Below are 20,609 nucleotides of genomic sequence, written 5' to 3'. Positions count from 1 at the left end.
AAATATGTGATGTGCTGATTTAAACCCTTTGGGTGAAGTACAGTGAAACTAGCTCATAAGATGGAATTTGAATAGCACCAAGCCAAAGCAATATTCCACATCTCTAAGAGTCTTGCTGGTTTTGTGAACCTTCAATTGAGACAGCTACCAAAATAAAGGGCCAATTCTTTTAGGATTTAATACATTCCCAACACTCACAAACCATCATCTGACCCTTTACTTCTTCAGGTTGGCATTTAAATACATACTCTCCAGCACCCTACTTTTGTAATGACAAGACCTTCAGCCAAGTTTTTCTATCAATACTGGAGGCCCAGTGCACAAAATTCGTGCATGGGTAGGGTCCTGATCAGATTCCCCACCTCCTCCTTCCCTCGCTCCCTCAGTGTCTCACTGCCGCTGGTCATCCGCCATGTTCTGCACTGCCCCCTGGTGGTCAGCACACATCATAGCGAGCGACTGAACTCCCGGTCTCCCAGTCGAACTCCTGAGGGGATACTTTGCATATTAGCCTTTTATATATATATAGATTGGTAGAGTACCTAATGCTATTGTTTTTCACAATCCTTAAAACTCCTACAACAAGGACTTAGATTTAAAATTGTTAACAGAGAGAACAAGATAACACCAACTTTGGAAGAGCCATAATAAAATGAATTAGATAAAGACACTTTCTAATAAACTTAGATATCAAATGCAGCTCACCTGCTAAAAATGGTTCTACACTAGCCATTCTGTTCCCAACTCAGATCAAGTGTTCACAGGTTTCTTTTCCAGAACAGTCCAGATAACACATTAGTCATGGACACATGAACAAGGGTCACTAACAACTTGTCTATTGCAAGGAAGTTAGTTTACCAAACAATTAACAATTGTGATGGAGTCATTGCTTTAGCCTTGAAAATGTTTATAAAGAAATTAAAAAAAGAAAAACAAAACAAAAAAACACAACCCAATTCATCAAAAAAGCAGGGAGTTTTCAACTATGTATTTTAATCAAGTATAAATGGTTCCAAGCATTAAATGTTTAAAGGACAAACTTTCTGGTTTAAACTGACTATTTCTGATTTTGAGCCAGGCACTCACTGAAGCCAAGGAAGTTTTCTTGATTATTTCTTCTTCTGTTTCCTGTCTTCACTATTCCTGAATTCCAAAAGCAAGTCATCCAGTAATTGATTCCCAACCACATTAATACTCAGTTTTACCATCCTTTTGAAATAACTTTTACACCAGCTTCCTACCAGTGGAACCTTCTCAGAAAAACTATTCTTCCCACTCAGCATTTCAAAATTAGTTTAAATGGGCCACTTTTCTACAGACAGCAAATTAAACCACTTAACTTACTGAAAGGAGTGGAACGGTTTCAAAGAAACAGTTGAGAACATCTGCAAAAGGCAACTGGGACAACCATACAAATAAATAAGGAACACACAATTCCATTTAAATTATGAAGACATTTTCTTTAATTTATATAAACATTTCACATTCATGAAGTCAATTTCAGAGCAAATCTAAGATCATATTAAATTTAAAAATATTACAGTATTTACAAACTTGCTGATATAAATACAAATATTGTGCTGTTTTCTTTTCAAAAAGGCAGATCAGTCTTGTCTCTTTGAAGATCCTCATTCCTTCTTTAACACAATGAGGAGCCCAAGGGGAATGCGCTTCACCCTAAATGTTCCACCCTCACAGCTTTAGACCCTCAACATTCTTCTTCAGGTTCAGCAGCTCCTTTTCCTGCCTTCTTTTCTCCAGTTTGAAGGCTAGTTTGTTAGCTTTCTTCTCTACTCTCCGTTCCTGGACAAAAATACATTCATGTTATTCAAATCTTCAAACTGATTCAGACTAACTTTACAAAAGAAAATTCGCATGATCTCCCTGCCACCAGCTCTCTGTAAATCTCACATCTGAGCAAAGTCCTTTACCTTCCGCTCTTCCTTTATAGCTTGCTTTCTTGCTCTTTTATCTTCTTTGCTTTCATATTTAGAGCGTGGCTGGGTTGACACCTTGGGCAGATCACTGTCATTAATCATCTGCATTCGTTCAATTTGCTTTGCTGTGAATCCTTTCTGAGTTAAGACATTGAGAGGTATTCCTGTCTTAGAAGATATTCGGATTTGTTTGGGCTGAAATAAAGATAAAATGGCTTAGGGTTATTTCCCATTCCTATTAAAAAATAGCCCACTTATGACACACTGTTGTTGCTTTTCCTAATGGTGTTGGGAGCCACTAGAGATAAAGCTGATATGAGAAAATAATTAGTACACTTCCTTTCCTGCATTGCGTATTTCAAACAGCTCAGGACATTAGCACTTACCTTTGGTTCATACTTAATAAGCTGTGGATGGTTATATAAATTTGAGTATGTACCTAAAAAAAAACAAAAGTCACATATTAATAAGGAGACTTTCAGTTCAGCAAAACATTACTGAGTACTTACTATAGTCCCAGCTTTAGTGTTTTCATAGTTTAAACTAACACTGGAGTCTCTCTTATAAATGTTTTCATATTTTTTATAACAGAAATATTTATTTCCCCCATTATTTTCACAAAATATATACTTTTTCAAAAAGCTGATGTACTTAATACTTAATAGTAAAATGGACACTAAGATACTTACTACAAATGGATTCACAATCCCACTTCTCCTTGACTTCTTCAAGAACGACAGTGACAATCTCCTCCTCTTCAGACCCATCAAGTTCATTCATGGGCAAGTCTTGATCCTCGAAGGGTTCGAGAGTACTCAGTTTTACACAACTGTGGTTAAGTTTTCAAAAATGAAGATAGGAAGAGAAAAAAGAACACCACCCATGTTACTGTATGTTACTAAACCTGCATTTAAAGAGCTATGGAAACAACAGCAATTTTTAAAAACCCACACACTCAGGTGTCCTGCTTCTCATTTCCTGTCACAATTAGCTTTGTCTCTCTGCCTCTCGCTTCCAGCAGGTTCTGGCTGTTCATTCTGCTGACAGGAAGGAAAAACCTATCTGCGTCTTTGCAAGGATATAACACATTACACATAAAAGAGCTTTTCTAAAACATAATCTTTTTTAAAGCCTCAAAAAGCATTAGCCCATCTGTCCCTCTGAAGGATTCAAATAATTCACTCCAAGTATGCAGCTCTTACCCTGCTGCAGGATCTGCGTGATAGTGATCATCAAACATCAGACCTCTCTAGCAGATGTAAACACCTCATTAGTTTCTCAGGGAAATCATTTAATGTGGGTGCTGATTCACCAAACATTTGGCTGGAAAGTTCTGCTAATCTGGCTGGAGAGATACACTCTTGCCTTTCTTTAAGCCATAAATATCTACTCTTCAGATGCCTGGCATTTCAGGAAGATAAAGAATGTATACACGAAGTCAAATAATTCTTTAGCCAGAGGCTAGGCACCATCTCATTCTCAAGTGGAACGTGACCTTGTACACTTCCCACTCTCATCCTGTTATTGATCATTACTCTTGGACAAGTTACAGAGAACGTGGTTCTCAGTATGTTCCCATCCACTGTTATGTTCAGTTTCAGAACTCTTAATATAAAAATGGGAGCCAAAGGTTATGGGAAATGTACCATCTTCTTAATTTGGATTCTGACGAGGTGATTTTCAATTCACACGCATAATCACTTTATTTGAAAATGAAAAAAGCAGGTAAACAAGGAAAAGTCACCATACTTCTCTGCCTTCTCTTTATAGTAGTCATTCAAAACTTCCTCTAAGCGACTGCTGTCTACTTGAATGGAACCTTCCAATTCAGCATTATCCAGAGCTCCAATTTCATCATCATCATATTGCTCATAAAACTTGAATATAAAGAGAGAAGATACCATGAAAATAAATGTATTCAGTAAGAATACAGCACTTAAAGGTTATCCTACACAACATAAGCACCATCATGATCACAACTACATTGAAAATATTATCAGGATTCAGTACCATAACAATATGATGTGGAAGAGATTCTACCCAGCACTTTTAAAACTGTATGTAGGTTGCCATTTAACATGACAATGAAGACAAGTTACTCCATTGAGCTTGGAGAGCAAAATGCTAGGCAGAAATCTTTACTCAGAATATTTTACAGATACTTTCAAATTCATTAATTATGCAAACTAATGTACATTTATGTTTTTCAGACGACATTTACTATATTATTCAATGATGTCCACACTACCAGGCTTTGTAAGAGTAAGCAGGGTGATGTAACTCCTGAAACGAGGTTATTCATGCTAACAGTTTGCTTATTTCTTTGAGAGAAGAGGGAAACTAGTACTTAGTGAAATGCAGCAAAGTTAGAACCTTTGTCTTAGGAAGCCATCCATCCATCCATCCATCCATCCATCCATCCATCCATCCATCCATCCATCACTGAACAGTTCAAAGTTTAAACTCCACACGCCAGATACCACTTTAGGCCTTGGATATATCAGTGAGCAAAAACATACACACAAAAATGGGGAAAAATTGCATTTCCTTTATGCTTAGTCCAATGCTTAATCGCAGGAACTGTGACTGAGGAGGTTTGGAATCAAAATGTCACCAGTCTAAGAGCAAAATCAAGAGGAAGTTTGATAAGCCATCTTTTGACCTATCTGCATTCCTTCCAGAAGTAAAATTAGGGTGGTTTTATGGTCTGTTTCAATAAAAGTTATTGGCGGTTTCTCATGCTAAAAGTTCTAGCTTTAGGTTCCAATGTCATATATAATTTACTAAGAACTAGTATTAAAAGACCCTTAATTTGGACCTTACCTTCTCAAACCTTTCATCATGTAGGGTCAGCTGTTCATTTCTCCTCATAACTGAGGATGTCATAGAATACTCAGTAAAGCGACTTTTCGTTTCCTCTTCCCAGAACAAGTGATTTTCTAGAGCCCCCGGAGTTTTCCCAGGGGTAGACACTTCCTCATCTGAGAATGAGCCTGCAGAGTCATAGTCATTGTCATCACTGCCTTCTTCCTTCTCATTGTCCACATCTGCCCACTCACTGCCAACTTCCGCCTCTGATTTCCTAAAGTCAGAGTCATAAATTAACTGTCAAAACAACTTGATAAACAACAGAACCCGATGCCTTTACACAGTAAAATCTGAGGGTGTTTCAGGGAGGATTATTGTTTAGGGAGAAAGGCTGTGCTGCTTGACCAGTCCGGTCTGGCACGGTTGTAAAAGTAATCAGGCAACTTGGACTTTAGCCCCACCTACTGATGGCTTGTATCTCACATTGTCTGCTGAAACACAGAATTCTCAGACTCAAGTCCTGAAGGTCTCTTTCAGCTGTAGTTCTATAGTTGTTATCCTATTAAAGCAGCAGCAGTCAGGTCATCCTGCTTTGAAACAAACCAAACATACCGCACATTCATTCCCTCTTCCTCTTCTGTTGGCTTATTGGCCTGAAGAATAAAATCATCTTCAAGCAGATTAGCTGGATCATCGAAGTCAAAATCATCATCAAGGGCTGCGACAATGTCAGGATCAAAATCCAGCCGAGGCCCTAGACGAAAAATAAAAATTAAGTAATAACTCCCAAGAAAGCATCATTCCTTCATTTAACTAACAAAATCTGAGTACCTATTATATGCCAGAGTGTAAAAGAATGATTAAGAACTCTAAGTCAGTTAGTCTAGTGAGGGAAAGAGATGGCTGCCTGCAAATAAAAAAAAATAAAAAAAAAAAAAGAAGAGGGTGAGGGGGGAAACCCTTCCATTACAGATCTACAATATTAAACTGTCTAGTAAGCAAAATTCAAAGCTTTGACCTGTAGGAAAAAACTGGACTTTACCTTGTCTTTTCAGACTGAGATTTTAGTAAATCCCAACCTTTTTCTTCAGCTAGGTAAACCACTACAGAGTTCAAGGAGAAGTTTCAAGTCCAAACCTGTAAACTGACATGGCTTCCAACACCCTCACATCATGGCTCCTGCTGGTTCTCCAGCCTCAGTTCCTAGTAATCCTGACCCTTCACTCCAGGCATGCCAAGTGTATATAGTTCCCTCTATTCACGTTGTCCTGCTTTTGCTCACAGTTCTCTGTACGGAATACCCTCTCTTTCCCATCCCACTCTCCTTCATCTACCTGCGTAACTTAGTCCTAAGAAATCAACTTGGACATGCTTTCCCCTAGGAAAACTCCCCCAGGCTTGTTTGGTACGTCATGATCTACCCATTTGTACTGTAATGGTAATTACCCATTTATTGTCTATCTTTCCCAATTTACGGTAAATTCCCTGTGGTCCGGGATTATGCTATTCTGGTTTAACCCAAGACCCTGTCAAACAGTGGCAACTCAAAAACCTGTAGAATGAATTAATAAATGAATGCTATATGGCAAGTTTACTCAATAAGGGTTGGGGGACTGTGTGAAAAAGTGAGGGGGTTAAGAAGTACAAATTGGTAGCTACAGAACAGCCATGGAGTTGTGAAGTACAGCATAGGGAATACAGTAAATAATACTGTAATATCTATGTATGGTGTCAGATGGGTACTAGATTTTTCAAGGTGATCACTAAGTTATATAATGCCCAATCACTGAGTTATACACTTGAAACTAGTATCATATTGCATGTCAACTGTACTTGGAAAATAAAAAATTAAAGCAAAAAAAAAAATTCTCATCACAAAATATTTTGTAACTTCGTATGTTAACAATGTAGTCTTATTGTGATAATCATTTCACAATATATATCAAATTATGTTGTATACCTGAAACTAATGTAATATGTCAATTATATCACCATCTATAATAATAAAAGCGTAATATGCTAATTAGACTGGACAGCCAAACGACCTTCCGGACGAAGCTGGGACTGCGAGGGCTGAGACCCCTGGCATGAATTTCATGCATTGGGCCCCTAGTCTCTCTCTATATAAAAGCCTAATACGCAAATTGTACCCACAGGAGTGTGCCTGGAGACCGATTGCTCGCTATGACGTGTGCTGACCACTAGGGGTGGTGCGGAACAAAGGAAGGCCCCGATTGGCTCTGATTGCCAGCCAGGCCTAGGGACCCTATCCATGCACGAATTTCGTGCACCAGGCCTCTAGTAAAACATATTAACCATTGGAAAAAAATTAAAGCAATTTAATAAAAGAAAACAAACACTACTTCTGTTTGTTCTAAAATATGTTGGTACTGCAAAAAAAAAAAAACCCAACAAACAAACAATTTTTCAGTGTATGTGAAATAGATGGATAAATGGGACTTCTATATAAAACTAGAGCCCCAGTGCATGAAATTCATGCACGGGTAGGGTCCCTACGCCTACCCAACGATAAGGGCCAATTGGGCCTTCTGGCTGCCGATGGGGGCCTCCCTTCCCCAGCTGCCAGCTGCCAGCCAGGGCCTCCCTTCCCTGGCTGGTCAGCGCACGTCACAGCAAGCAATCAAACTCCCAAAAGGACTATTTGCGTATTAATTACTTCCATACTCTTGGGAAAACGTTTTTTTCTTTTAATCCTCACCTCAGGACATGTTTTTGTTGTTTGTTTGGTTTTAAATCCTCACTCGAGGATATGTTTTTTGATTTTAGGGAGAGAGAGGTAAAGAGAAAGAAATATCAAACTGTTGCCTCCCATATGCACCCCGACCAGGGATTGAACACAAAACCCAAGTATGTACCCTGACCAGGAATCAAACCCACAACCTTTTTTGGTGCATGGGATGGCACTCCAACCAAGCCACACCCAGTCAAGGCCTGGGAGAACTTTTAAAAGCTAACATGAAGTATTTCCAAGATTATACTATATGTATGTAAGGCTAATTGAATATTATTGTTTCCTTTGTAAGAGGTTAGGTTAAGGTTAAAAGTCTCCCACCTGATCATGAAAAATAATCTTCCCACTTTCCTCTCTAAATAGGAACTTCAAAGACTAAGAATTTGATGACAATAAAAGAAAAGAATGCTAATCACACTCATCCCTTCCTAATGATCTCTCCTCTAAATTCAGACACATCTCAATTTTTTTAACACTTTATCAGGAACAAAACTCTGAATTATTACTATATGAAGTTTCTTTTTGTAAAACACAGCTCCATTGAAAGGGCAAAGAAATTAAACACACCTGAAACAGGAGCTGCTTTATTTAACAATCCAACATCTTCCTCAAACTCTGATGCAAACACCGATGAAGGCAACTTAATTCCAGTGGTCTTGAAAAAAGAAATTACACAATGGTTAGGTTTATTCAACAATACTTCTGGAACTACTTTACTGGGTTGAAAAGTGTTCTCCCAAAATTCATGTTCACCTGGAAGCTCAGAATGTGACCTTACATAGAAACAGGATCCTTGCAAATGTAATCAGTTAAGAGGAGGTGATAATGGAGCTTGGTGGACTCTAGTCCAATGACTGGTATGTCCTTACAAGAAGCCATGTGAACACAGGAAGACACACAGGGGAGAATGCCATGTGAAGATGGAGAATGCTGGAGTGACACATCCACAAGCCAAGGAACACTAAGGATTACCAGCAACCACCAGAAGCAAGGAGACAGTCAGGGAACAGATTCTTTCTGAGCCCACAAGAAGGAACCAACCCTACAGAAAGCTTGATTTCAGACTTCTGGCCTCTACAATTGTGAGAGAATAAATTTCTACCGTCTTAAGCCACCTCGTGGTAATCTGTGTCAACAGTCCTAGGAAACTAATACAATCACATTCTGAATTCTCTCACTTGTGCTCCAGTTATACATTTTAAACATGTATATTCCACCATCAGCTCCAAAGCAACTTCCCTGCAATACTTCACAAAGCTTTCTCCAGTATACTATTCCATTTAATCCTCACAACCCCTTGAGGAATGTTTTAGTGAGGTTCTGGGATCTACAATATTACCTCGTGTCCCTTCCTTTGATTGGAATTTTCCTTCCTCTCTTCAATGGAACACACCCATTAGTGGCTAGTTCAGTTCCTTCTACCTCCACGAAGCCCTTCTTGATTACTGTCCTAGAACTTCCCACTGCTGTGGACTCCCCTCTCTTCACACACCATACAATCTACTTCAATGTGTGCTGGCTCATATTTTCTGACTAGTCCTTATGCTTTAGTTTCACCTTTTCAACCAAACAGTTAATAATGTGAGGGTCACCAGCACATGTTATCAGTCCATGTACCTCACCACCTGCTCTGTCCTCAGCTGAGCAGCAGGCATGAAGCTGAGATGTACATTCTCACTGGCTCACAGACAGCATGCTGCACTGAAAGCTTCAGAAGAGCATGAGCAAAGGCCACATACAGTAGTGCATACCTAGCAAGCTATTATGGCTTCCAAAGTGAGTTTCTTTCTCTATGGCATAAACTTGGGCAAATATCTGGTATTCTGCTATAGAATCCTTTTAATTTATTTAATTTTAGTTTTTCTACCGATTTCAGAGAGAGGAAGGGAGAGAAAGAAACATCTATTTGTTGTTCCATGTATTTATGCATTCATTGGTTGCTTCTTGTATGTGCCCTGATTGGGGACCAAACCTGCAACCTTGGTGTATCAGGATGTGCTCTAACCAACTAATCTATCCGTTCAGGGTTAGAGAGTCCTTTTTTTTTTTTTTTAAACAAACAGACTTACTATATATAATTCACATATTATACAATTCACCCACTTAAAATGTATAATGTAATGATTTTTTTTGCATATTACATTATTACTTTGTAAAACTGTGGTAAAATATATATGTGGTAAAAGATACTTTGTAATTATTAATCCTTGAAATTTAAGGGTTTAGAAGGGAGGATCACTTTGTTTTTAGTGAATTTACCTTTGGAGATGCTTCTAAATATTGAGAAACAAAGAGTATACACAATTAGAGTTTAGATAGTGATTAAAAAGAGGAATGGAATTCTTTTTGTTGATTGTAGTAGTTCCTAAATACAGGGGTGGGCAAAAGTAGGTTAAATTACCAACCAACATTACCTAAAAGATAAATCATAAGGATACACAATGATAATAAATAACAAATAATACAATAATAAATACTACTACAAAAATATACTCTTTGGAGTACTCAGAACTGTAAACCTATTTTTGCCCACCCTGCTTTCTACCATGGCAACACCTGCTTTCCTTCACGTGAAAATCAGGGGCTACTCAAGCAGTACTAATTTTTGTACTGCCTTTCTGCACTGCCTTACTTTGTTTTTTAGGGTTTATTAAAGATTTCTGGTTTATTTAATTTTGGTGGTTTGTTACAAATTACTTTAAGGTTAAAAAAGCTCATGGGACTCATCTACATTTTTGTACTGTGCTACAGAAAGCCAATGGCAACTTTATCTTTAAAGATAATGCATTCATCTTTATAAACATCATTGAAGTGTCCATTTAAGGGCCTTATTCTGTTAAAAGTGAAATAAGGCAGTCAGAGAAAGACAAATACCATACAATGTCACTTATATGGGGAAGCTAATGAACAAAATAAATTGATGAACAAAACAGAAACTGAGGCATGGATACATGTAACAGACTGACAGATGTCAGGAGGGAGACTGAATGAAAGGTGAAGGGATTAGCCAAAAAACATATACACATGACACATAAGACACAGACAACAGTGTGATATCAGCAAGAGGGAAAGGCAGGTGGTAACTAGGTGGAGATGGGCAAAAGGGATGGGGGAATGGGGACAGACACTTTGCTTGGGGAGATGGGTGCACGATGCAGAAAAAGGAACTTAAATTGGCAGCACTAATCCTATATAATAAAAGGGTAATATGCAAATTGACACTAATGGCAGAACGACCACTCAGTCAGTCACTATGAGGTGCACTGACCACCTCTCAGCCGGCAGGCTCCCATCCCCCGATGGCAAACGGGAAACCAGGGATGGGTGGTGGGGGACGCAGGCGGCGCCAGGCCAAGGCCCCCACCCCACCAGTCACCCCACACAGAGGGTGACCTGTGGCAGGGGCGGGAGTGGCTGACCTCTTGGTCCTCTCCATCCTTCCCCGCCCTGGCTGGCAGGCTTGGACGAACAGGGAACTGGGGGATGGCAGCAGGGGAAGATGTCCCTGATGCCAGGCCTAGGGACCATACCCATGCACGGATTTTGTGTGCCAGGCCTCTAGTTTCATATAAATACTAGTGGCCCGGTGCATGAAATTCGTGCACGGGGGATATGTCCCTCAGCCCAGCCTGCACCCTCTCCAATCTCGGACATCCCTCTCTCAATTCCGGACCGCTGGCTCCTAACCGCTAAGCCTGCCTGATTGCCCCTAACCGCTTCTGCCTGCCAGCCTGATTGCCTCTAACTGCTCCCCTGCTGGCTCGATTGCCCCTAACCACCTCTGCCTCAGCCCCACACCCAGGACCCAGGCTTCCCTCCCTCTGGCTGGCCACAGGCACCCGGGACCCGGGCCAGCTTTGCCCAGGCCGGCTGCAGCTGCAGGGGACTGTGGGCAGGTGGCTCTGCCCAGGACCGCGGGGTGGGCGGCTTCTCCGGCTGGCTACGGCCTGGGGCGGGCGGCTTCTCCATCTCCCAGGCTGCAGCCAGCTGCAGGCGCTGGTGCCCAGGACCACCAGCAGGCGGCTTCGCCCAGGCCTGGCTTTGTCAGGAAGGATCGTCATCCAGAAGATGTCTGGTCTAATTAGCATATTACCCTTTTATTAGTATAGATAGATCATGGTATGTTTTTCTCGCCATCATTAACCATATTAACTGTTGCTTATGTATTAAAGTTCTATTCCTGCTAAGTCTAGAAGCAGCCTCAGAATCCTTCTCACTATTCATCTTAAGTCTGATGTTTAGTTGATCAGAATTAATACCTGAGGTGAAGCCTCTTACTGCAGATGTATGCCAGAATGTATGGCATCCTCTCTGCTTTCTGATCCAGCTAGTAATACATTGCCTCAATCATGTTGATTGAAGTCATTTTCCCCCTTTCAATTTCAGTAGTAGATAACCATCTACTGCCTAGGAAGCAAAATTGACTGTCTCCATGTAGATAGCAAAATTAACGTATTTTTCTCATCAATAAAATTTCATTCTTTCAGCATGAGTAATTTTGTCAACAACGTATTGAGGTAGTTAAGTTTATAACAAATTGAGTGGATTATTGTTTCAGGTGCTGTGCTGTCATACACAGATTTCATTTTATCTTTGCAACAACTCTATACAGTAGGTACTATAATTACACAGATGAGAACACTGAGGTATAGAGAGATCAGGTAACCTGACCAGTGAAACCTGAAAGTGGCTGAGTCTCGTTTCAAATCCATGAGCCATGCCCTTATTAACCACTCAGTATTGTGCGGGAGCCTGCTCTTACTGGCTCACAAAGTTTCAGGAATTTTGCAAGCTGGCTGTTAAACAAGGTCATTATTAAAAATTAAATTATATAATCTTAAAATAAATTACAATAAAACCAAAGGTAATACATACTCTAAATTCATCACTCAATTATTTACTAAACTTTACTGTTCTGACTCTTGACATTATTTATATCTTTTGAGTCTTTCTGGTGGAATATAATAGTGTATTACTGCACGTTTCTCCTCAGCTCTGCATTTTGGCATCACATTAGTAGCCGAAATCAGCCATGGATGGAGAATTTATGCCACAGAAACTGGCCAATACTACAAATCAGAGTTTTGTTTTCTCTGAGAGCCAGTTGTTAAACGTTTACCAGCAAAACACCGACCACATTGGTGGCAGTGGTCTTGTCAGAATGTGTTATATTATGCAGATGAAAATCTATTTAAAAGGATTTGATATAGATATTTTCAAAGATGGAAGAATTGTCCCTGCCAACTATTTTAGTTCATTCATATCTTCACTGATTGTCATCATTGCAAAGTTTTCAGTCCCCACATGGATTGCTGGATATGTCTTGCCCCGTCCCTGTCCCCTCCCTTTCTAGCCTTTGTTACCTTAAGGATCTAATTTTCCATTTATATGTTTAAGTACCAACCTTACCTGCTTAAAAATGTAAGCTTTTAACACTGCTCTCTCTGTTCCCTATCCTTCAGATGAAAAGTGGAGTTGGGTCGGGGCAGCAGAGAGAAATTCAGAAGGGAATATGGGAGTAATGACTGCAGGGGGAGAAGAGGGAACCTATCTGCCGGCCGCAGGCGCTGGCGCCTGGACCACAGGTGGGCAGCTTCTCCGTCTCCCCCAGGACACGGTGCGAGCGACTACTCCGGCTGGCTGTGGCCCAGGACCACAGGGCAGGCAGCTTCTCCGTCTCCTGGGCCGCAGCCAGCCTCAGGCGCTGGTACCCAACTGCGGGCGGGCAGCTTCTCCGTGTCCCCCAGGACCATGGGGCAGGCGGCTTCTCCTTCTCTGGGCTGCAGCCCGAGGGAGCGGGGGCAGGGACCTAGAAGTGCTCCATGCATCTCCTGGTGACCGGTTGCACAAGCAGCCCTGCCCAGCCTGTTGAATGGTCATTACTGTGACGCAGTTACGGACAATTTGCATATTACCTCTCTCTCTCTCTCTCTCTCTCTCTCTCTCTCTCTATATATATATATATATATATATTTTTTTTTTTGATGTGCTCTCACTTGCACTTAAACAATGAAGTATTAAAATGCTATCTAACATGACCACATCTATCAAAAGTTCTAACCCTGTCAAAGACTGTCACTCTTAATAACTGCCACCAAAGAAAAGGCCGCCTACTCTCACCTGATTGTACATGTGTACACACACACCACTTTCAGTGAGAAAATGGCCTGCCCCATTTCTTGCCCAAAGTTATATTGATATAAAACTTTTTTTCACTCACCCCCACACATTCTCACACAAATTGTTGAAAAGTCTTACTGAAATTACTGAAGTTTCTTCGTTTTCATTTCTCCTATTGGGTACACTGACTGTACTTGTGGGAATCAGCTCTGAGGGCCCAGACGGTTCCTTCAGATGCTGCAGGTAGTCATAGTCGTCATCGAAGAACACTCCATACTTCCTCTGTTCTGCTCGTCTCTCTTCATCATTTTTCTAGAATAAACAAAATGGAACTACTACCTCTTCCAAAATAAAGGCACAGGAACCTTCCAATGAGCACAGCTTTCAGAACAGGAGGCAGATGGCACATGGACACTTCGGTTGACAGGAATGAGACAATGAATAATGAATTCTTGACAAATTTAGGAAACACAGAGGTTCCAAACTATTGTGTCATATAAAATTAAAGTGGAATGAACCAATTCCTCCTTTCAGTAGATATTTCTGTGCAATAATCCAAGCCAAGAAACACACATACACACACACACACACACACACACACACACACAGCATTTTTTTTTTTAATCACAGATTAGGGGTCTTGAACGGTTAAGTATAATTTCTTGTATTTATACACAAAGAAACTTTTCAACACACAAGACAAATGGGCTTTACTTAAAAGCTAAATAAGCCCAATGTTTCCCGACACTTCCTTTCACATTACCCATGCTTAACAAGTATACTGATGGATAATTAGCAAATTGACCCTTTAAAAGCTTCCTGGTGTTTTCTAAAGTTGACTTATGAGTTTCAATGTTTTGCATTTCATGAGGTGAGTGAGCAGGAGGCAAAATGCAGTTCGTGGTTATGAAATGAAAGGATCTTAGGGTAAGCAGCGATTGAACTTTTGGTTGTGCCCTAAATAACACCATGCAGTACTGTAGCTGATGGCTTTGTAAATATTTATCATTACTCAGGATGTGCTCACTGAAACATCCCAAATAAAGGTGATTCATCCTCTCAATCAAAATGAATATACACGAAGTAAAAATCCGCACATTTACTGAAAATTAAGTCACAGATTTTGCTTCCCTGAAGATCAGTTATCTGAAAACAGCAGCTGGCTTAGATAATTTAAAATCACCGACAGTCCACCTACAAACTCATTGGCTAAAGAACAGCACCTACTTTCTGTGCAGGCAACAGAACCCTCTGGGGTGCAGTCTCATCTGCTGCTAAAGGATCTCGTTGGCTCCGATGGACCAGGTGGAAAGACACAGCTTTCTTCTTTTCTATGAAGGGCTTTTTCTTCCTGTGAGGCTTCGGAGGGCAGAATCAGAACATGCCATTAAAACAGAACCAAAACACCTGTGACTTGTTTCACAGTCCGTGCGGGCATCTTCGATAAGTTATGTGAAGGATCAACAGGTTTTTGAAACCTACACTTCTAGGGCAGGCACCATCAAGTCTGTTCCCTAAAAATCTATACTTACCTTCCTCCAATACACAGTTGTCGGCACCTACTCTGTAGGCAGACCTTGTTATGGGCAATGGGGACACAGCAATTTGTAAGTCAGACAAGCCCCTATTCTTCTCAAGCAAATCATCACGAAAAATGATTTCGGGTAAAGAGAATAAAAAGACAGCTTGTGCAAAATGACTGACGAGTGACTTTAGCCTGGGAGCCCAGAGAAGGTCCCCGACAGGTTGAACCAGAAGGACAATGAGCCTGCCACAAGAAAACCCGGGGAAGGCAGTTGCAAGTGGGGTACACACTTCCCGTATCAACTACTATGTGAAAACACGGCACAACAGCTGAAGTTTCGTGAGGTTCATCATTCCTTGCTACAAGTTTATTCCACTACCCAACCTTGATTTTTCTAAACTAAGAAAGTATCATCCCAGTTGAATAAGCCGCCTTGCTTTGGGACGAACCTTGGGCTCTCCCACAAGTTCCTTCCCCCAGAGCAAACTGATGGGCAGACACCCCCTCCCCGCCTGACCCCGTGCAACACAGGGTGGTGCATTTGCGCTCTGTGTGGCAAAGGCTCTCGGGCCCTTCGGAGTAAAGGGAAGGCCATTCTCTAATGTCCATTCTCCAGAGAGGCGCTTGGCCGTGGGAGACCCACTGTAAATGGCAAAGTATGCCCCAGGTGGTGAGGGTGACCCAGACCAGGCCCCGCGCTGCGAGCCGCCTCCCCGCAGCTTCGGACCAGCCCTCCCAGCCCCAGGCCGCAGTGGCCACCAGCACTGAAGGTCCCAGCCGCGCTTCCGCAAACCCAGAGCGCCACGCCCCCCAGGACAACGAGCTCGCCCACCATGTTGCGGTCGCCAGACGCTCACACCAAAGAGCGGCGACTACACCTCCAGGTCCTGCGGGACGGAACACGCTGCGTCTGGGACGCCGCAAGGGCCGGCTCACCGCGGCGTCTTCAGGGCTCACCGCACGTGCAAACTAGGGACCCGGACAGGAAGTCCTGCAGCGGCCGTGGAATCGGACCAATCGCCGGAGAGCTGAAGTCTCGCGGCCTGTAGTTACGCCGGGCTCACTCCGTCCCAAAAACCGCGAGAAGCTCTAGGGAGGTGGGCTGTTCCCGCCCCCTGAGGGTGGGACTATTGCGGCCTGAAGTGAGTCCGCGGGGAGGAGTCTGGCGGCGAGGCGCGAAAGGTTTGGAAGAAGTTGTTTGTATAGTGCCCTGTACTGAGAACACAGGCGGGGAATCTAGCATCTCCATTGACAGTTGTATTCCCTGCCCATTTCCAACCGTGAAAAACAAAATAAAACAAAAAACCGTGTACACGGAAGGTGCCCACCATCCCCAGACACGAAGTTTCAAGTTTCCTCTCTGGCGCGGAGTCAGTTGCCTTAGCAACAGAGGGTCCTGGGCCTTGGTATTCTAGGCTGCACCAGGCTTTGTCAGGTCTTTTCACCATTTGATAAACTGCGTTAAAATGTTCAGGTAATCAACCCCCAAGACTTGACAGTAGAGGCATTTGAATTAATAAAATACATTCATAATCTTTCGGGTATTTGCACACCTTATTTTAAAGTGGAAACATTAGTTCATTGTCTTCCAAGGCTTCTTCAACTGTTTTAACGTGGTTTAAGCAAACAGGCTGGAAGCACACTCCAGGAGGATTTCAGGAAGGTGCCCGAGCACTCGAGGAGTTTTTCCTGGGCAAAAGGGGGTGGTGAGGCATTCAGAGTTTTAGTAGCAGATCTTTGCAGAAATTTGTGTTTTCCTTCCCCAATTTCCAGTCTTTCCAATGTCTGAGTTATCTTGGATTGCGTCTTTATGTCCTATTACCATTGTAAGTGTTAATGGAATATTATTCTTGGATTACAATAAAAATTATAGAAACAATTTAGTACCACTAGTCTTGAGAAAATGCTTTGTAACAGGAATAATATGTAACACACTTTTATGTGCCAGATATTCATTATAATTAAGCTTCATGAGGGCAGGTTTAATTTTAACTATTTTTTCTATTTTCAGGACCTAGAATAGTGCCTGGCATACATAATCAATAAATTCTATTTGTTTAAATGAATGGACGTTCTGGTACTTTACCTGAATTATTTTATGCTTTCCTTACCACAAGACTACAGGAGAGGAGCTATTATCTTTATTATTTTACAAATACTAAAACTCAGGCATAGGAAGTTAACTTTCTCAGGGCCACCCAAGCTAGTCAAATGGCAGAGCAGGGATTTACACTCAAGTCTAACTAAAGACTGGCCACTTAACCACACTGCTTATTTTTTATTTTTTAGTAATATTCTGTTTTAAATATATATGCCTAATATCAACACTAAACACACTATGCTATGCCCTTTGTATTCATTATATCACTCAATTCCTTTGATAAGCTTGTAAGGTACAGTTAGGTAACTCTAAACCTATCTTATAGCTGTACAGTCTGAGGTTCAGAGAATTGAAGTGACTTGCCTAAGGTCACACAGGAAGTGGAAGAGCCTAAATGTGTAGCACATCCGTCTGGCTCAGAAGGGCCACACTCTTAACCATATGCTACACTGCCTCTCTAAGGCACTCAGCCAGCTATAGCTGTCCATGCTGCCTTCTAAATATCCAAGTATATTACTTTATTACTCCTTTTATCAAATTTGTCATTTTTAATACTCTAATCCAATCATGCAATTTTTCTGTATATTACTTTCAATATCCACCCTCTGGCCTCAGGGTGAAGTCTAAATTCTTTTGCATAGAAGCCATCAATTTAGCATCTTGTCTCCTTATTCCCCCACATACCACTCTATGACCCAGCCCTATCCAACTATTTGCAGTTCTCGTATGTATCTAAAGAGATGGGCTTTCTCATGCCCATCTAAAAGGCTCTTCCTCTTCACCCCCTGTCCTTCAAGTGTTAGCTTGATTATTTCTGCCACAGGAAGCGTATACAGGCATACCTTGAAGATACTGTGGGTTCGGTTCCATACCAGTGTAATAAAGCGAATATTGCAATCAAATGAGTTGTAATCGTTTTTTGTTAGTGGAAGGTCTTGCCTTTGATTTGTAAAAAGTGCAACACCTGTGAGGCCAATAAAGCAATGTGCAATAAAACGAGGTATACCTGTATTCTTCAAAACTAGGGCCCATCTCAAATATTCTCACTGTACCCTGTGATTACACTATTCTGCTCAGTTACACTAAATGGTAAATCCTTATTATTTTCATCTGTTTTAAAACCATTCTGCAGTAACCTACTTGAAGGCAAGGAATTTTGTCTTGCCAACTTTACTTCCCCAAGGCATAGTATAGTAAGGACTCAATAATAATTAGTTCAAAGCACTTTACATACATTTACTCATTAAATACCTACGCAAGAATTTAAGGAGATATACTATTATTACCCTTTCATTTTATGGATTAGAGATCCAAGGAACAGAAAGCCAAGTGACTTTTGCCCAAGGCAATGAAGCCAAAATGTGAACCCAGGTGTTGCTAGAGAATCACACTCTTAACCATTACAACATACCCTATGTTAAAAAGCCAAGGCATATGGGGAGCTTACAGGTGTCAGAGATTGTTCTGGGTTCTGTACATATATTAGCTCATTTAATATTTGTTGAATACAATATCTAGCACAATGCATTCATTATAATGATTAGAAACAAAACTCGTCTTCACACAATGCTCTTTCCTGCCATTAGAATGTTATTTCCTACCACTGAAATCACCCAGAACTGAAATATTATAGCGATGATAATAAATCCAAACTATACTTCTACTCTTTTATTATGTTCTAATTAATAGTATGTATTTCAAAATAATTAAACAGAATTTCTAGCTTAGCTTGGGCTTTGAAATGTTCTTATTTTTTCCATCTGAAATCAGCTTGCCTATTGATATTGTGTTTATCATCTTAGCCTCGATTACATCACTTTTAGCGGGGGTTCTCCATTAGCATCACTCACAGATCCCAAGGCATCAGGAAACCAGTGTACCCCAAAGGAGAGCAAATTTGCTAGACCCTGAAGCAGCAACTTTAGGAATTATAAATTACTTGCTTGACAATATTAACAGAGCTTATGGAGGTACTTAATTTATCAAAAGGGGAGGTGCATCAAGATGGATGTAACAGATGGTCACTGTATCACTGTTTGTGATAGAGAAATAAATGGAAATTCTATTAGTAAGGGATTAATGTAAAGAAAACACATTTATGCTGTGGTCAATTGTGAAGCTGTTCTAAGGAAGATTGATATAGACAAAAAGCAGATTGGAAAAAAAGCAAGTTGCAGAACACCATAGTAGATGGCACTTTTTTTTTTTTTTTTGGTTAAAAAGTAATAATAGGAAAACATTTTACACAGAAATATCATAGTGCACGCATAGAAAAATATCTAATTGACTATGTACCAAACTGCCCACAGCAATTATCCATGAGGAGCTGGGATTGCAGAAAACTTTCCATTTCTAATTGAGATATTTCTTCATTGTTTACATGTCTGCAGTGACCATTTGAAGTATTTCATTTGTATAAAAAAAGTAAAGATATTTAAATATAAAAACCAAAGAGGGGGCAGGTTAGATACTAATATAACCTGCTTCAATAAATATTGTTAAAGGATATTCTTTAAAATGGTAAGATCCTGACTCATATATATTTTCAAGATTTTACTTAACTTATCATTAGGAGGGAACTGGTAAGATTTTTCAGTTAGTTCAGAAGGCAATCCAAAGATCAGAAACATTTACAGAGCAAGCATATTGAAAAGAATGTGTAAATGGGGACAAAATTGGCTTCTTTCCTGGTGACCTAGGAAGGCAATTGAACCTCCACTACACAGAATTTATGTGCATGTCTAGAGACAAGAATTATTTTCATTGCTGTCAGCTTTCCACAAGTTACAAAATTATAAAATAGCTCAGAGGCAAAGAAAGGTGCAAAGCCCACATAAAGTCGGAATTGGGAGTGCTTATTTAAAAAGCACATCATTTTTCATTTTTCACTGAAGCACACATTCCCCCCATAATACTAATAACAGGAGTATGCTTGTTAGGGTAACTGGGAGTAGTTTCTGGAGTTTATTCCATTCTCATTGTATAACCTGGGGAAAGGGGACTTCCGTGTACTTACCTCAATGTAAAATGGGAAAGATAATGTTATTAATACTCATCTTACATGTTTGGTTGAGTTCAATGAGAAATTGTGTGTTAATTACTTGGATCTGTGCCTGGTTGGTGGTCAGGGCTCAGTGGAAAGGAGCAGTTGTCCTCCTCCTAGCCAAGTGTCTATTCACCATTGCTGCCTCAGGAAGGCCATCTCCTAAAACCCGGGCCTCCTCCAGCATCTGGGATTTGTCAGGAAACACATGCTTTGCCTCAAATCAGGTTTTCATCATGGGAATCTGTTAGCTTGCATCTTGATCCAAATTTCAGCTTCGCAGGATCCCGATCCTTTGGTTTCCGCTCAATTTCTGGTGCCTT

General features: G+C 40.8%; 1 protein-coding gene across 1 annotated transcript; it reads right to left on the bottom strand.

The window, feature by feature from the left end:
• Positions 1 to 1,437: 1,437 nt before the first annotated feature.
• On the bottom strand, positions 1,438 to 16,146 carry LTV1 (LTV1 ribosome biogenesis factor). The gene is made up of 11 exons (XM_080664139.1): positions 15,975 to 16,146; positions 14,845 to 14,976; positions 13,756 to 13,929; positions 8,065 to 8,152; positions 5,358 to 5,499; positions 4,761 to 5,019; positions 3,687 to 3,814; positions 2,627 to 2,766; positions 2,324 to 2,376; positions 1,932 to 2,132; positions 1,438 to 1,803 (listed from the first exon to the last, which is right to left on the bottom strand). The coding sequence occupies exons 1-11, from the start codon at positions 15,975 to 15,977 to the stop codon at positions 1,693 to 1,695; spliced, it is 1,431 nt and encodes a 476-aa protein (XP_080520265.1). The 5' UTR covers positions 15,978 to 16,146; the 3' UTR covers positions 1,438 to 1,692.
• Positions 16,147 to 20,609: the final 4,463 nt, after the last annotated feature.

This window comes from Plecotus auritus (assembly GCF_963455305.1).
Source record: "Plecotus auritus genome assembly, chromosome: 4".
NCBI lineage: Eukaryota > Metazoa > Chordata > Mammalia > Chiroptera > Vespertilionidae > Plecotus > Plecotus auritus.
This window is presented reverse-complemented; position numbering and strand designations above follow the sequence as displayed.

Excerpts from the sequence above, each read along its gene's own strand:
- LTV1 (XM_080664139.1), bottom strand. Across the intron at positions 3,815-4,760 it reads ATGATGAAAGGTTTGAGAAG|TTTTATGAGCAATATGATGA; the intron begins GTAAGGTCCAAA and ends TTTATATTCAAG. Across the intron at positions 1,804-1,931 it reads CTATAAAGGAAGAGCGGAAG|GAACGGAGAGTAGAGAAGAA; the intron begins GTAAAGGACTTT and ends ATTTTTGTCCAG.